The 15,166-nt window shown below is 40.8% G+C and overlaps 2 protein-coding genes across 3 annotated transcripts in view; one reads left to right on the top strand and one right to left on the bottom strand.

Annotated features, from left to right (window-relative positions):
• Nucleotides 1-639: 639 nt before the first annotated feature.
• Nucleotides 640-6,184, top strand: SPX (spexin hormone). 2 transcript variants are annotated; one of them, XR_007203278.1, is made up of 7 exons: nt 640-774; nt 1,673-1,753; nt 1,872-1,929; nt 3,265-3,327; nt 3,967-4,050; nt 5,287-5,402; nt 5,854-6,184. XR_007203278.1 is itself a non-coding variant. In XM_048302225.1 (6 exons), the coding sequence occupies exons 1-6, from the start codon at nt 769-771 to the stop codon at nt 5,343-5,345; spliced, it is 351 nt and encodes a 116-aa protein (XP_048158182.1). In that variant the 5' UTR covers nt 640-768; the 3' UTR covers nt 5,346-6,184. The 2 variants fall into 2 exon arrangements, 1 of the variants encoding a protein (XP_048158182.1); XM_048302225.1 differs by having other exon boundaries at nt 5,287-6,184.
• Nucleotides 6,185-8,539: 2,355 nt separating this feature from the next.
• Nucleotides 8,540-15,166, bottom strand: part of GYS2 (glycogen synthase 2) — a 43,714-nt gene continuing 37,087 nt past the window's right edge. Inside the window, exons 13-16 of the mRNA XM_048302224.1 lie at nt 14,312-14,407; nt 12,352-12,515; nt 11,103-11,183; nt 8,540-9,463 (exon numbers count right to left, since the gene is read on the bottom strand). Coding sequence (XP_048158181.1) covers nt 9,242-9,463; nt 11,103-11,183; nt 12,352-12,515; nt 14,312-14,407 — 563 coding nt within the window. The 3' untranslated portion in view covers nt 8,540-9,241. The remainder of the gene's footprint in view (nt 9,464-11,102; nt 11,184-12,351; nt 12,516-14,311; nt 14,408-15,166) is intronic.

The raw sequence follows: 15,166 nt of genomic DNA, 5'->3' as shown, positions 1-15,166 counted from the left end.
TCTGTTCACTGCTTCACTGTTTGACCTATTCAAGCCCATGATCTGGACTTTTACTCCAGCTAATCCATGACACAGAAAAGTTTTTCTGACTATGAGGAGTTCAAGGTCTATTGGTTTGGGTTTTGTTTGTTTGTTGGTTTTTTGCTTGTTGCTGTTGTTAAGCTTTGTACTTTTACTTGTGTGTAAGAAACCTAGATGCAAGAAATCGTTAGAGAATCACACCATAGACTACATCCTCTACATATATGCGAGGAATAACCTCAAGCTAGTGACACTGGGTAAGTCACTTTTTTCTTGATGCTGGCGAGTCATTTACCAGCTTTTCCAGCCCCTACAATGGATAGTAATCTGATATATGATAGATTATCCTGGGTAAACTCTCGCCATCCATATTAATACCCACCCTGGCTGTGATTATTGATCATCCAGCAGGAAGGTGATGCATTGCAAACACACAGGGCTGATGCTGATGTATTCAGGAGGTGTTCACCTGGTTAATGGGGTGCATCTCCAAGTGCATCCATCTTTCAATCATTTCAATCATGACTTCCTGCAAGACTGCAGGTTTCCCTCAGGAGTCATCAGACCTTCTGCTTTTTCATCTACAGGGCTGACAAGAGATCCCTTCAGATTCCTCCGCCCTGCCACGGAAGGGGAGGGCACCTCCACTCTGAAGATTTAAAAAGGGACCCCTGGACATGTAGGAGGGAGATCTTGTGACACATCATCCCGAGGAAAGAAGACTGAAGGTTTGTCACTGAGATAAGTATGAAGGTAAGTGAGAATTTTTTGGTGTGTAGGAAACATTTAGTTTGTAATTAATGTTTTTTGGGTTTTTTTCATGTGAGTGCAATGTTTAGGAACTGCAGGGAGGCTTAATAACTTTTCCTTAAAAATAACCTGAAAGAAATATACACACATATATATAATGTGTATTTAAAAAAACCACCAGTGGCACAACATGCTCTCAAGCCCAGGATGAAATAAACCACTGTGAAACATAAAGTTAGATGCTCTGCTGCCCATCACTGTTATCAATACGTGAATAACAACATGGTCTGTGTGAACAAGCAGAGATGCAACTTGTGCACAGAGGATTCATGCTCAATGCTTCCATTTGCATGTGCTGCATCAGTGAGCAAACTCAAAGAATTGAGAAAACCCATCTTCTGACTTGTGTTAATCATGGTTGATATTGATAGGATGCTAAATCTAAAACATTTTTTCCTTTTTTTCTTTTTTACCTGAGGAAGTAGAGATTTGGTCTCCTGGTTTGTTTGTTTGTTTGTTTGGAATGACAAACCCCCTACATTTGCTTGTTGTCTACAGTTTGGTAAAATCAAGGTAGATTTATACCATCCTTATCCTTGTACCTTATTCTCATTTCTGGAGGATTTGATATCCTTGCAAACAGGAACACAAAAGGTGCTTGCATGATGGCAGTTCTCACCAGGATGGAATGGATTTGAGAAAAAAGAATAAAGTTCTGTTTAACATTAATCCTCTGATCAGATCAGCGTGCACTGCAACACCCCTTGAGCAAGAGGAGGTTTGGCAGCAAGACAGGGACAAAGCAGCAGCTGGAAACACCCTCATATTTAGATGTGAAGTTGGGAGGATGTGCAGATGTGAAAGGCTTTTCCTGCACCTTGTGGTTCTCTGTTGTGCACAGGGGCTGCATAAACTCACAGCGTCTGCCCTGGCCCTGTTCCTGGCTGCATCCTTCGTCACCTTCTCCTGGAGTGCTCCTCAGGTGAGCTCAGGCTGGAGCTCATGAAGCTCAGAGGTTGGTGCCATTAAGTATTTGCACTAATTAGCAACAGCATGGAATGTTGACATGTCTCTTTTCCCTCCTATTTTTTTGCATAAAGACTCACTTCCAAAGGAGAAACTGGACTCCTCAGGCCATGCTCTATTTGAAGGGTGCACGTAAGTCCCGAGCTCTTTCCATTTTGAGGAGATAATTTTCTCCACCCCTGGATTATTCCTTGGTTCCACACAAGCAGGAGATCCTGAGGATGCTGTGGAGGTAGAAGTTCTGAGGCTTGCAGGGAGGTTGTGTTAATTGCATGGTGCTAATTATGTCAAGGTCACACCTTTGGTCCCTGTACAGGTAATCCACTTCAAAGTTGGACTCAGTGGTCCTTGTGGGTCCTTCCCACTCAGAATATTCTCTGATTCTGTACTTAGTTATTTCTTCTTGTCTCTGAAATTGTGGCATTGTCAATATTTTTTTTTAAAGAAATCAAATCAAAAAAGCAAGCGTTGAAAGAAGAAAAGGAAAAGAAAGGGCTGAAAATGTATAGGGTTTGACACTTGATTGTAAAACCTATTGCAAAAGCAGTTTCCTTATCTGAAATAATCCTAAAGGGGGTTTAAGACATCCTGGATATAGTTATCATTCCTTATTCCCACTCAGGCTTTAGTGAAACATCTTCTCAAGCAACAGAACACACATTCCTGTTTCAAGCATCTTGCAGCAAAGTTGGTGTCAAGACCACAAGCGACCTCTTCTAAGGAGAACTTAGATGTCAGTGCCACAAAATTATGGTGTTACAGTTGTGTGAATGAAATTTTGAGTTTCTACTGTTAGTCCAGAGTTAAAGAAGAATTAAATATGAAAGATAAAATTTAGAGCCAAAGAGAGATTTTTTCCTTCGATCCAAATCATCAAATTTAACAGAAATACTAACATGAAAAATTGTATTCTGAATTGTTGACTTAAAATTAAAAGCTATCAGGGAGGGCAGGTATTAAGGGAGGAAGAAAAAAGTTCCCTGTAAATTAGAAAAAAAAAAGTCATAATCCTGAGAGAGTGCAAAAGGGAGACAATACAAATAATAGTAAAACAAAATAAATACAGGCTCCAAACAACTGTAAATATAGCTGAAAGTTCTAGTGACTTTAATACAATTATTTCTAGTCAAAGCAAAGATTTTGACTCTTTTTTGTTTGTTTGTTTGTTTTAAATTTTTCTGACTGAAAAATGCACTGTGTTACTTCCCTACTGAGCTTTTTATCATTCTTTTTATGCATAAGAAGCAATGGGATTTTATTGTGTTAGTTTGGGATTTTGGTGGGTTTTTTTCAATTTATTACAATTTAAATTTTTTACAATTTAAAAGGCAGTACTCTATAGTCCAGTAAAGAGACTGAAGGCTCTTGACCATATAGAAAATTGAAAACAGGGGATTTAGGGATTTTGAGGTTGGAATTAGAACAAATTTGGAGGCTGTTTTCACCCTTCTCCCACTGCTTTTGTAGAGGGACGTCGCTTCATCTCAGATGAGAGCCAGAGGAAGGACCTGTATGACAGAGCGCAGCTCGGTGAGTCCATGAGCACAGGGGTGTGGAACCCATCCACCTTCCCTCAGGTTATGGGAGAAATCCATGGAAATGGGAGGGGATTTGTTTTCCTGGAATTATAACCAAGGAAACAACGAACTCCCCTTTTTTTAGTCCCTTCATTCCAACTAGCACATGACAAAGACTGACTTTCCTCTCTGGTGCATCTGTGTGATTTCATTTACATAATTTCCAGACTGACCTGGCTGCTAAGTGGGATTTTCATCAGTGCTTTTGACTTTCTTTAAAAACAATCAAATCAAGCTATTAATTGTGCTGAAGTGACAAATAACAGAAGCAGATGACATCAATCCACACTAGGCAATGTTTCTGGAGGGATCAGAATGTTGTAAAAACAGTTAGGAACAAACAAAAACGGAAAATGTTCTTTTTACCTTCCAAAGGATTTTGAAATAACCTCCCTTTAAAAAAAGATTGCTAATCTCTCTTTTGTTATTTATCAGGCTGGTTTTTAGCAGACACTGCTATAGAATGAAGGACACAACAGTATTTTCTTGTCTTTGGGTCCCTAGTTGTAGAAATAATAAAAAAGCAAAGAACAAAGTAAAGAAATGCCATCAGACACTAACAAACCATGCGCCTCTGGTTTTTTCATTCTAGAAACACGCAGCCAGAACACAAATCCTTTATCTCTTTCTGAAGCTGCTGCACTGTTCATTAGATCCTTACAGAAAGCACAAGAAGGTAAATGCACATTTTATCTTTCTCTAATCTTTTAAAAGTGGTTTTTCAGTATTTCATTTACTAACAATTTAGCAAATCAGTCTAAAAGGTCTGTTTTGAATGAAGATATTGTTCCACAGAGTGCATTGTATTGGAGTGGGCATTTACACAGATTAGAACGTGAGCCACATAATGATAGCAGGTAAATATTTGTATATCATGCTTTTAATTTTCTTTTCAGACATTTTCCTGGTTTGGATTCAAGGGAATGGCTATTTTTAATTGAATTTTCAAACCCAAATCTTTACTCAGGTTCCTTTTTCTCTGTAATATTGTTTGCTTGTGAAATTTTTATTCCTCCGCTGGATTTGGTGCAAAAGTTTAAAAGAATCCATAAGAGTCCCAGGAGAGGAGCTGTTGGTTTCACATCACCAGGCTGAGACCCTAAACCTTTGCTCTCCATGTCCTCTGTCCTTAAATCTTTCACCTCTTCAGCTACCACAGACTTTTTTTTTTTTTTTTTTTTTTTTGGAAACGGAGCTGGGGCTCTGTGCTCAGTCCTCTCTTCCCTACCCTGGCAGAACTCTGAACAAAAAAAAATTCAGTGGCATTTTGGAGAGAGAGAGAAAGGCAGAATTAAAAACAAGCATAGTGCTTTGGATAAAATATATGAGCAGTTCTAAAGTTAAAGCAGTGAAAGTGTCATTTGTATGCCCACAAAATCCTCTGAAGGTGGATTTTTACAAATTTTAGTGGTATTTTCCTGCCTGCTGCTGCTGTGGGAGAGGAGATGGTGGACAGCAACTGAGAAGAAAGGGTGAAATATCTGAGAGCAATAAGCAGAACTGGAAGCTTGTTTGGAAAATACTGTGTGGAATAACATTTCCATCACTGTAGTAGGGAATAACCAGTCAAACCTGGGTAAGCCATGCACTTTCAGATCAGCTGATTTTAGACTGAGGGCAGTGTGCAAATGAAGAACAAATCCATTATTTTCTTCAGCATGAAATTTCTTTGCTGTGTGCTAACTTACCCCTGCGGACATGGTTTGTATCTTTGTTCTTCAGCAAACAGAAAAATTCCTACATTTAAAAATGAGAGAAGACATGAATGTTTTTAGAGGTACTGCTTCTCTTAGCTGAGCAGTCACACTGCACTGAATCTGTGCCTGAGGCACATCTGAAAGCTGAAAACTTTGGCTGACTGAACTTTCCCTTATCTACAACTTACTTCTCCCCATTGTGTGCTGTCTTACAGCGGAGGAAGAAAACAGTGATCACCCTGGCTACTTGGCAGACAATCTATCGAATTGGTGAAATTATTTAAAACGTCTTTAACGTTTGTACAGCTGTGAGCCTGAAAGCATAACTTTTGTAAGTAGAGTGTTTCATCCATTCTCGCTGAAGTTCCCAAAGGGTGAGGTGTTTGCACATTGCAAAATTTTGAAGGCAAAGGGATTAAAAGGTATTAGTTCACATAAGGAAAGCATCTGTGAAGTTCCCTCTTTCTTTAGAGCATTTTGTATGTCCCATCCAAAATTTAAAATACGTGGTACCATCTAACCTGAAAAGATGATTAAAACTGTCTTTTTGGATGACCATTTCATTAAAAACAGTTTTTCAGTTATCATTGGGAAGCCTTTTACCACCTTCCACTCAGCTGAATATTGAAGCTTTTTAAAATGATAAAGATTCCTTCACCACTTCACTGGTGGCTCTGTAGGCTGCTGATGGTCAATAAATTCAGTGAGATGTAAAAACATTCCAACTATTTGTGACTGCAAAGCTGGTGACTTTTAAATTTTTTTTTTTTTTTTTTTGGCAGATATCTGTCAGCACAAAGAACAGGCAGCAGCACTTATTGCCCCAGTTCACTCCTGCAGAAATACTCTGCATAATCCTATTGAGCAAGCCCCACCACATAAAAACAGTTTGGGGACAGGTCTTGCATTATCAGGGCCTCGTTAATGACTGCATTGTGATTGTATTTTTTTTTTGTTGTTCTTTCTTTCTGAGTTGTAAAACTGGAATTATACATAAATTTGTTAATTACCATTCTGTGCTGATAAGGATGTATCTCACATTATTTATGTAGTTCTGTGGTCTTACTGGTAAGCCCTCTGTAGCTCTGAAGTAATTAAAGAGTAGCCACATGATTTCTGTGTCCAAGAAACTATGTTTTATTTTTTTAACCTTCTACCCTAGTCATGCTCTTCATCTTCTAATGTTAAGTTCCCCTGATCTTTCTCATAACACTGCTAATTAATTTTAACTCACACTATGATGTTGCATCTCCTCAACACAAAGAAACACAGCTGAAGGGACAGAGGAATTAAATTTTATCATGGGCTTAAAGGCACTTTTAATAATTATTTATAGTCTGTATCACTTCATGGAGGAACATAACTGGAGAAATCAAATGTCCTGCTTTGTTCATTTTTAAGCACTCATATATCTTCCAACAGCAGTGTTTGTTGTATGACAGAACACATTCAAGATGAACTTTACCTCAAGGCCAGTGCTATCCACCAGAATCCTTTCATTAATTTAATTGCCCTTTGTTTAGAGCATATTTGGAATATCTCAGGTGCATCTAAAGTGATTTTCCAGCATGTTTTACAGGATCATCAGTCAGTGCTCAGACAAGAAGTAGCATAGAATCAGGGAACAGAGTCCTAGAGTGGCCTGGTTTGGAAGGGACCCTAAAGATCCTCCAGTTCCAAATGCCCTGACATGAGCAGGGGGACCTTCCACTAGAAAAGTGAAAAGTAGAAGGGATTTACATCCTTTGGTTTATCAGTGTCTTGAAATTTATATGCCTCTGCCTGTCCCAGTGATACAGAAACTGTACTCACCCTATTCCCAGCTGACTGATTTTTGTACGTGTTCCTGATTTAAGGGCTCAAGCTTAAACAATTCTTCACAAATATTATGAAATGGAATAAACCTTCTGCCTCGCTGGTGAGCTGCTTGTGAAACCCCAGTATTTTCCATCTGGAAGACAATCCCTTATGTAACAGAGAGCTGCTACCAAGCTTGTCAGGTGTCAGTAACTGTTGGGAATGTGTGGCATTTAATTTAGGCAATCTGTCGCCGTGGCTGAATGAGAAGCCGTTCCCCCAGTGCTATAAATTCAACAGGCAGAAGTGTTCTGCTGTAGATAAATTGCCTTGTTACTAATGGTTAATCCTGGAATCAAGGCAGAACTAACATGAGCCCAAGGCATGGGGCAGAGGTCGCTTTGGCCACTGCAGGACCTGAATCTGAGAATTCAGACTAAACCTATCTCAAAAGCTGTGCACTCTTTAACACCAGGAGAGTGCTCAAAGCATGTGAGTGTGCTGAAACACACACAGCTTTCCTGCTCTACAACAGAGCTTTGAAATACAAGCCATAAAGATGGATTTATCGATTTATTTCTTTATGAAAACATTAACTTTCAATCAATATGCCCTTTAAATGTTCTTTCTTCAGGACTCTCAGCCATTACATCCTTTGACTCTGCAAGGGAACTCTGATTGAGAGCACTTTGTGGAAGAAACACAAAATGCAATTGTTCTCCCCTTAGTAAACTGTGTGAAGGAAAATATTTGCAGTATCTTTGCCTTCATCACTTTTATATGAAAAATTACTCATTGTTTTAATTACCTCTTAAATGGCTAAAGAAATAGTGACTCCTTTTAATTCCAAGTAAGATTTTACCATAAAAGCCTGGACCTGATTTCTGAGAATAGTTGTTCTTTCAGGTATCCAAATCAGCTCAAGAATGAAAGTCCAATTTTAAAACTGATTTTAAGTGGCCAAATATACAAATAGGCACATTGTCACTTTTATTCCAAATGTCCTTTACTAAGAACCATGTCATCAAGCATTGGTTAAGTGCTTGAAAGGTAGGAGCCTAACCAAAGTTGGACATCTAGGCTTCCCCTGGGATTGACAGGAAAGGTAAATACCTCCAAAGCTCACATTGTCCTACCTGCTGAAGGACAGGCTGAATAAATTCCTGGAAATGTCTTTTCTTGAACAGCATGAGAAATTTTTGATGCACAAACTTGCAAAACAAAAGATTGATCTCCTTCCTAACGTCTTCATGTCAAGATGTGCTTCTGAAGACCCTGTTCAGGCACTCTGCATCTCTAGGAGCTGAAATACTTCTAAAAGCTTTCTGTAAGGCAAATGAAATGTTTAGTTCTTGTTGTGAGGATCAGTTATTCCCCAAGAACTTTGATGTCTCAGGTGCTTTTCAAAAGCGTGTCTGGAATTTTTTTAGCTTTATTTATTAGGATTACATCTCTTCTAGAAGAAGTGAAATAGAGCATGGACTGATAGAAATTACTGATCTTTGAATGTTATCACATTGCTCTGTGGCATTTTGTCTGCAGGGGAAGGTGCTACTCAAGGAAATTTTGTCATTCACTTTAGCCAAGTTACATTAATTTCCTCCCAAACCAGTTTGTTAACAGACTTAGAATCTACAACAAGATGAAAATAAAAGAGACATACCAGAGGAATCAGAAAATAAACGGTCTGCTGTTTATTGTGGGTCTAAATGACCTCAGAAAGATGACTTCATTTGTCTCTCAAATTCAAATGGCCACTCCATAAGACTTTATATTGTTCCACAGGAAGCATGTTTTACCACTGGATCAAGACACTTCTGTGTGCTGTAAAAAAATGTTTTAAATTATGTAAGCTTACAATAAACAGCACCAGGAAAAAGAAAGACCATTTTCTTTTCAGTGCATCTTTTTAAACTCTTCCAACATTTCTCCAGAGTAACACTTTTTTTCTCTAATTTTTTGAGCTCTGGTTTAAAGTTCATGTTAATTTAGGAGGGGAAAAGGGGAAACATAAATGGAGCGGGAATTCCTTTGGGATACCCAAAATGTAGCTATTCATGTAAACTATGATTAATACAGATGATTCCATAGACAAAGGTATGATGTGCAGTTTGTATAAGCTCCTGAGGGGATTGTCTCATTCTCTAGTTTTATTGAGCTTGAAAAATCTCTTCTACCTCAAAGGGACACAGAAAAATTGTCATTTTAACTACTTTCAAGGTGAAATAATATTAGGCTTTCCAGCAGTGCAGCTCAAGTAACATTTGAGGTTCCTCTAATTATACCACACTGTCCTTAACACAAAGCTTGCCAAGCCTACAGGAGAAACTGTTGAGTGGAGGGGGAGACCACGGCAGGGTGAGAGCAACGAGTTCAGTTCCTGTATTCTCCGTGCTGCTTCTTTTTCCCTTGTGGCAAGGCTCCAAGGGTAAAGGGGGACTTGATGTTCTGCCTATCCCTTTCAGCTTCCTCATCCTCATCGTATCTCTCATCTTCATCTTCATCCTCAGCTTCACTGTGGTGAGGGCTGGAATGCTGGGAGGCAGAAGGCGATGGTGGCACTGATGAAGGCCTGGGGAACCTGAAACCTTCCGTCTGGCAGAGAGAGAAGCAAGTTGAATGAATTAATTGAGTTCCTTGGTTGGTTTTATACAGCAATTCAAGGCTATCATCACTTCACAGGAAGTCAGTGGTGGGATGTAAGCTAGACCTGCCCTGCACTCTAAAATTAAGCTTCCTTCAACCCAGGTCCCCTCAGTCCTCCTCTGCCAGTAAGTACACACTTGTATGACAGAGAACTTTACCCTGTGCCATAAACACCATCCTGCCCTTCCCAGCATCGCTTTTTTGCAAAGCATGACTATCTTTACTGAGCCTTAAAACAATCAGCACAACACAAAATCCTTCTGTACTTTGTAGTCAGAATATGCCTACTGAAATTCAGGCTTCAATCTGAACATTCAAAACAATTGTCTAGTTATAATGTCAGCATCTGCAAAACCCAGCAAGGGGTTTTCGTCTGAACCTCCTGTCTCCTTCTTATTAAAAAAAATTAGTTGCTCTTTGGAGATTTGGTTTCAAGTCACTTTGTTCTGACAGTGGGTCTGAGCAGCCTCTCTTCTCAAATTGGTGCTAATTTGGACTAGGCAAGAACTGTTTGAAGGTGTACCTTTAAAGCGACCCCTTGCAGCTGCAGCCAATGTACCATGTCTAGATGAAGGCAGTACCTTGCCTTGCTTTCCCTAGAACATCCTTTCCCAGCTGCCCCTCTATCTGGTTGATGCAGGGCATCTGGTTGATGCCATCTCCATGGCATTTAGCAGAAGCAAAAATTAGAAGCTGCCACTCTTCCCAGAGGAATTCAAGGGCTAGTTCCTCAGCTGGTCCAAACTGGCATAGTCCCATCCAGCTCAGTCTAAATCATATGAAGAGCTGCTCCTCTGTCACACCTGGTATCCTTTGTGTTTGAATCTGACCCCAGTAGGTTGTGGTTTAACTCCAGCCAGCAACTCAGTCCCACACGGCCTCAGCTTGCTCCCTCCTGGAGCAGTTGAGGAGAGAATCAAAGGGGGGAAAGTGAGAAAGCTCATGGGTTACATTAAGACAGTTTAGTAAGGAGAGCAAAAGCTGTGCACACAAGCAAAGCAAAGCAAGGAATTCATTCCCCACTTTCCATGGGCAGGCAGGGGTTCAGCCAACCCCAGGAGTGCAGGGCCCCATCACAGGTAACAGTGACTTGAAAAGACAAACACCAGCATTACAAACATCCCCCTTTTCTCCTTTTCCCCCCAGCTTTGTATACTGAACATTCCATAAAGTCTGGAATGTCCCTTTGGTCAGTTGGGGTCACCAGTCCCAGCCGTGTCCCCTCCCAACTCCCTGTGCACCCCCAGCCCCTCACTGGTGGGGTGGGAGAGGAGCAGAAAAGGCTTTGGCTCTTTGCAAGCCCTCCTCAGCAAGAACTAAACCATCCTTGTGTTATCAGCACTGCTTTCAGCACAAATCCAAAACACAGCCCAGCTACTGTGAGGAAAATTGACTCTGTCCCAGCCCAAACCAGCACACTTCTGACTGGAGACTGGGTCTATAACTTGTTAAGCTTTTAACTGGGAGTTCCTACTCCCTTTAGTTAAACCCAAACTTGCTAACTCTCTTCTCCCTCACACTCTTTCTTTCTCTCTCTTTGTAAAGCAGTTAAAATGAAGATGAACTCATCTCCAAAAGCAGACTTTACCTTTGGTGGAGCACTTGGTTCCATCTCAAATTTATCTGGGAATGCTCTGCTGAGGGCCAAGTGTCTGGCATGCATGTAATACTGCAACAAAACAGAGAAGCCATTACAAATCATAGAAATCTTGGGCAGATTAAAGCAAAGGGGGAGAAGAAACATAAAATGAGTATCTTCTAAAAGATGGTGCTGAAAAAAGTCTACACATGTTTTCAGATAAGCAGAATCCAGCTGATATCGCTGCTTGTAATGAACACAGGGCTGTGAAGTGATGAGCCATTCATGACAGATTCACATCAAAGAAGTCTGGAACAGAAGCTGAATAAGGTGCCCGTAAGACGTATTAAGATGGAAACTAGGACTTGTCTTGGTCAGTGTAATTCCTACTGAGTGACAAGTATGCTTTATCCCTCAGGAAAGACCTGGGGTTTTTTTAAGCAGGAAAATTTACATTTACAATTTCCAAGTGTGCATATGTATTACACATAAGCTTTAGACTTATCCAAAGTCACTTTGGACTGCACAGAAGCATGTGTAACAGTGACAGAGAAGTAACATTTATGAGTTTACTGATGCTTGGTATTTAAGAATTTGACAAAAATATTGATACATCCACTATATCCCTGAGTTTTCAGCACATGCACAGAAAAAATAGTTTGTTACATCCAGGTCTTATACTGTGTTGGGAACCACATAAATACTAAGGTTCTCACACAGGTATCAGAGCAGGACAAGGTCCAAAATAGTTACAAAGCTCATATATGTGCATCCACATCTTTAACCCTGTGGACTTGAGAACACTGCTTTGCTACAGTCTTCTTAGTAGGTGGTGCTGCCATGCTTTCTGTGTCAAATTAAAAGCACTATTTGCATTTAAGGCACAGAGGCAGTTTAGGAATGTTGAGGAGCCACAGGGCCCAGCGACATTTCATGAAGGACAGGCAGGATTTTTGAAAGTGTCCAGATAACTTCGGAGCACATCCTCCTTAGTGTAGGTGCTGCCAGCAACACCAGATTTTCACATTGTGTTTAGCATCAGAAAGAGCTCGGTGTGACTGGATTCTGCTCTAACCTATTCAGTCTCTCCTTGCCACTAGAGCGTGGAAGGATTACACTGAAACGTAAAAGCTCTGCCTTTAGCTCCTCTGAGAGGGGAATTTCAGCACAGGGCCGTGTCCTTGCATTGCAGCACTGTGCTGAAGGCTGCTGCCTAGGCCCATGAGCCTGGAATTTGTAATGCTTCTATCCCACACACCCTGCCCAGGTATCTCCAGTCCAGGAGGTCCGAGAGCCGCTCGGTGCGGTTCCTCTGGATGATCCTCTGGCGCCGGTTCTGCTGGCAGAAGCTGTACAGGAACTGGGTCAGCTGGTTGCACGACTCGTCTGGCGAGCGGAACCTCCTGTCCACGATGTAGATCCCTGAGGGACACAAGAAAGGGTGAGGTGAGGGGGACTGCAGATGGGATCTGACCTCTTGCACTTCCAATCCACCTTCTGTCACGTAGCCTTACAAATACTACATGCAGTATATCCTTTTTAATGTTAAAAGGCAGCTACAACTGGAACATTCGTTACCATTCTGATGGAATGGAGAGATGCAGAGCAATACGCATTTTTTTTTAACTTTAATTTTCTTTACTTTTTAGGCTGAAATTCAGCAAATTCTTCAAAACTCAGAGGCTTTGTTGTTGCTGTGTAAGTATGTCCAAAAGGGTTTCTGGATGAAGACGTATCATTTTTATCTCCCAAAATTTTTAAAATACTGACCTCTTAAAGAAATCATAACCTAGTGCTTTCCTAGCTTCACAAGTGTGGATGGCCAGAATCAGGCTGTAGGAGAGAGGCTCTGTTTTCTGTAGAAACACAAATGTTTCCATAGAGACAGCTAACTCACATGCATCACTTGACAGACAATTCTGGGAGAGAGAGGGCAGAGGTAACCTTTGACTCTACGTAGTTTGTTGAGATTAATCCTTTATTTTTGCCACCTTCCTTACACCAGGGTGCTGGGAAAAAGAGGGTACCAGACCTTGCAGCTCTCTTAATGGACATGACAGATGTAAAACTACCTTAATGAAGTGCCTGGTGCCAGCACAGTAATTTATGTCAACTCACATCTATGTTTTGGCAGAGAAGAGCAAGTGACCTGTGCTCTGTGTCTCTGAGGGTCTCAAAGATATGTCCACCCAGGCAGGTGTATCTATATATTGTACCTGGCTCTGCCCCTTGCCCCTAGGTCAGGCAAAGCTGGCACCAATGTGGGGTTGTCACTGCCTGACTGTGAAAACAAGCCAAGATGCTTGGAAAGAGGCCCTATTTTGGGAATATATTCAATACTCATGGAATCACAGAATTATAGAATGGTTCGGGTTGGAAGGGACCTTTAAGATCATCCAGTTCCAAGCCTCTGCCATGAGCAGGGACACCTGTCCCAGGTTGCTCAGAGCCCTGTCTAGCCTGGCCTTGGACACTTCCAGGGATGGGGCATCCAGTTAGCCCTGGCTAAGTAAGGAGGAAAGGACAGGGAGGGCCGTGTCTTGCTCTGTCCCTCGGGGAGGCTGTGGCTTTAGTGACAACAGCACCAGTTGGAAAACAAGGACAATCAGGCCAAAATGAAGCATCTGCTGAGGCAGAGGATGACTCAAGAGGCAGAATTGTCCTGACATACCAGGCATTGGCTTCCTTCCTCCTCACCACACTCCAGTCATGAACCATTTGTAAATCTTCCCAAGCAGATCATTATTTGAAGTAGATTCCTTGTATTTCCACAGCTCTCTTTTTTTTTTAGTGTACATGATAATTTACTGTTTGTTTGGTGAGGGACATGTTTCACTGGTCTCAAAGTCCCAGACTAGCCCAAGAGAAGCAGACTTTCCCTGCTTCCTTGGAAGGCTCAGAGTGTTATAGTGCAGAGGCACTAAAGGGATGTGCTGGAAGACTCTAGATGGGTATGAGCACTGATGGGTTTTGGAAGGATACAGCAGACAAAAAATTAAAGGGAGGCAAAAGATAAATAACCTGGAAAGGGTTTGGATAAATATGACAGCTGAAATTACTTGTCCAACTTAACAAGATATTCAGAGCCCTGAATATATTCCCCCAATGAATTCCCTTGTCCTAGAGAAACACCAAATTGAGGAGTAACAGCATGGTTGCTGTGCTTTTTGCTTTCCTAACTCAGAGATGATATTTGGATATGCTGTTAAAGTTTTTACCATAGGCTGCTGGGTCAGCAACATGTTCCTGCATGAAACAGCCAAATCCAGAGAGGTTTGTGGTTACACTGGGAATGCCCATCACAGTACACTCAGCTGCAGAAAGAAACAGGCAAAAAGGATTTCAGGGCAATATACCTGCAATGGTTTCACTTGAGAAAGAAAAAGAAAAAGAAACAGGCAATCAGAAGGTCCCATAACACTAGAGCTGCACTAAAAATATCAGTGAAAACTATGATAATGTTTTGTTGTGGATTCTGAGAGAAAAAAAAACATAAAAAGAAATTTTAAACACGAAATTCACACTGTGTTTGCAAACATATCTTTGAGTTTCAACGCAGACAAACTGAAAAGTTTCTGGGACTGCAGTTTTGAAACAGAAGACCCCAATATATGGTCAGGGCTATTTGGATTTTAAATTGGAGCCTGATGTACACCTATGTTAATTAGTTGTTCACAACTCTTTGCAAAGCTGAATCTCTTAGGAGCAGGAGCGTATCAAACTTTGGATTTTGATATTCATGGTTTGCAAACAGGTCTCTATAGCAAGAAAAAAAGAAAAAAGCCCACCCCAAAACAACAAACCCCATCATTAATTCAGGACTGCATTCACAGTGGATATGGAGCTAATTTTATAAAATCAGAAAATGTATGCATTTTTTGTAGTTTTTTTCTGTCACAGTCATGAGTAAGGATAACTGCTTATCCTCCTTAAAGAGGTTTTGCCAAGGAGCCTAAGCCTAACCTAAACCAGCATGCAGACTCTAGTCTTAGAAATGTGCAAAGCCATCTACATAGCCTTCATTCATGGGACAATAAAACTGGTGTCTACAAACTAATTATAAATCTACCTTT

This window comes from Corvus hawaiiensis, chromosome 4 (genome assembly GCF_020740725.1).
Source record: "Corvus hawaiiensis isolate bCorHaw1 chromosome 4, bCorHaw1.pri.cur, whole genome shotgun sequence".
Taxonomy (NCBI): domain Eukaryota; kingdom Metazoa; phylum Chordata; class Aves; order Passeriformes; family Corvidae; genus Corvus; species Corvus hawaiiensis.
The sequence above is the reverse complement of the archived record's forward strand: the minus strand, read 5'-3'. Positions and strand labels throughout refer to the sequence as shown.

Excerpts from the sequence above, each read along its gene's own strand:
- SPX (XM_048302225.1), top strand. Across the intron at positions 1,930-3,264 it reads GCTCTATTTGAAGGGTGCAC|AGGGACGTCGCTTCATCTCA; the intron begins GTAAGTCCCGAG and ends CTGCTTTTGTAG. Across the intron at positions 3,328-3,966 it reads GTATGACAGAGCGCAGCTCG|AAACACGCAGCCAGAACACA; the intron begins GTGAGTCCATGA and ends TTTTCATTCTAG.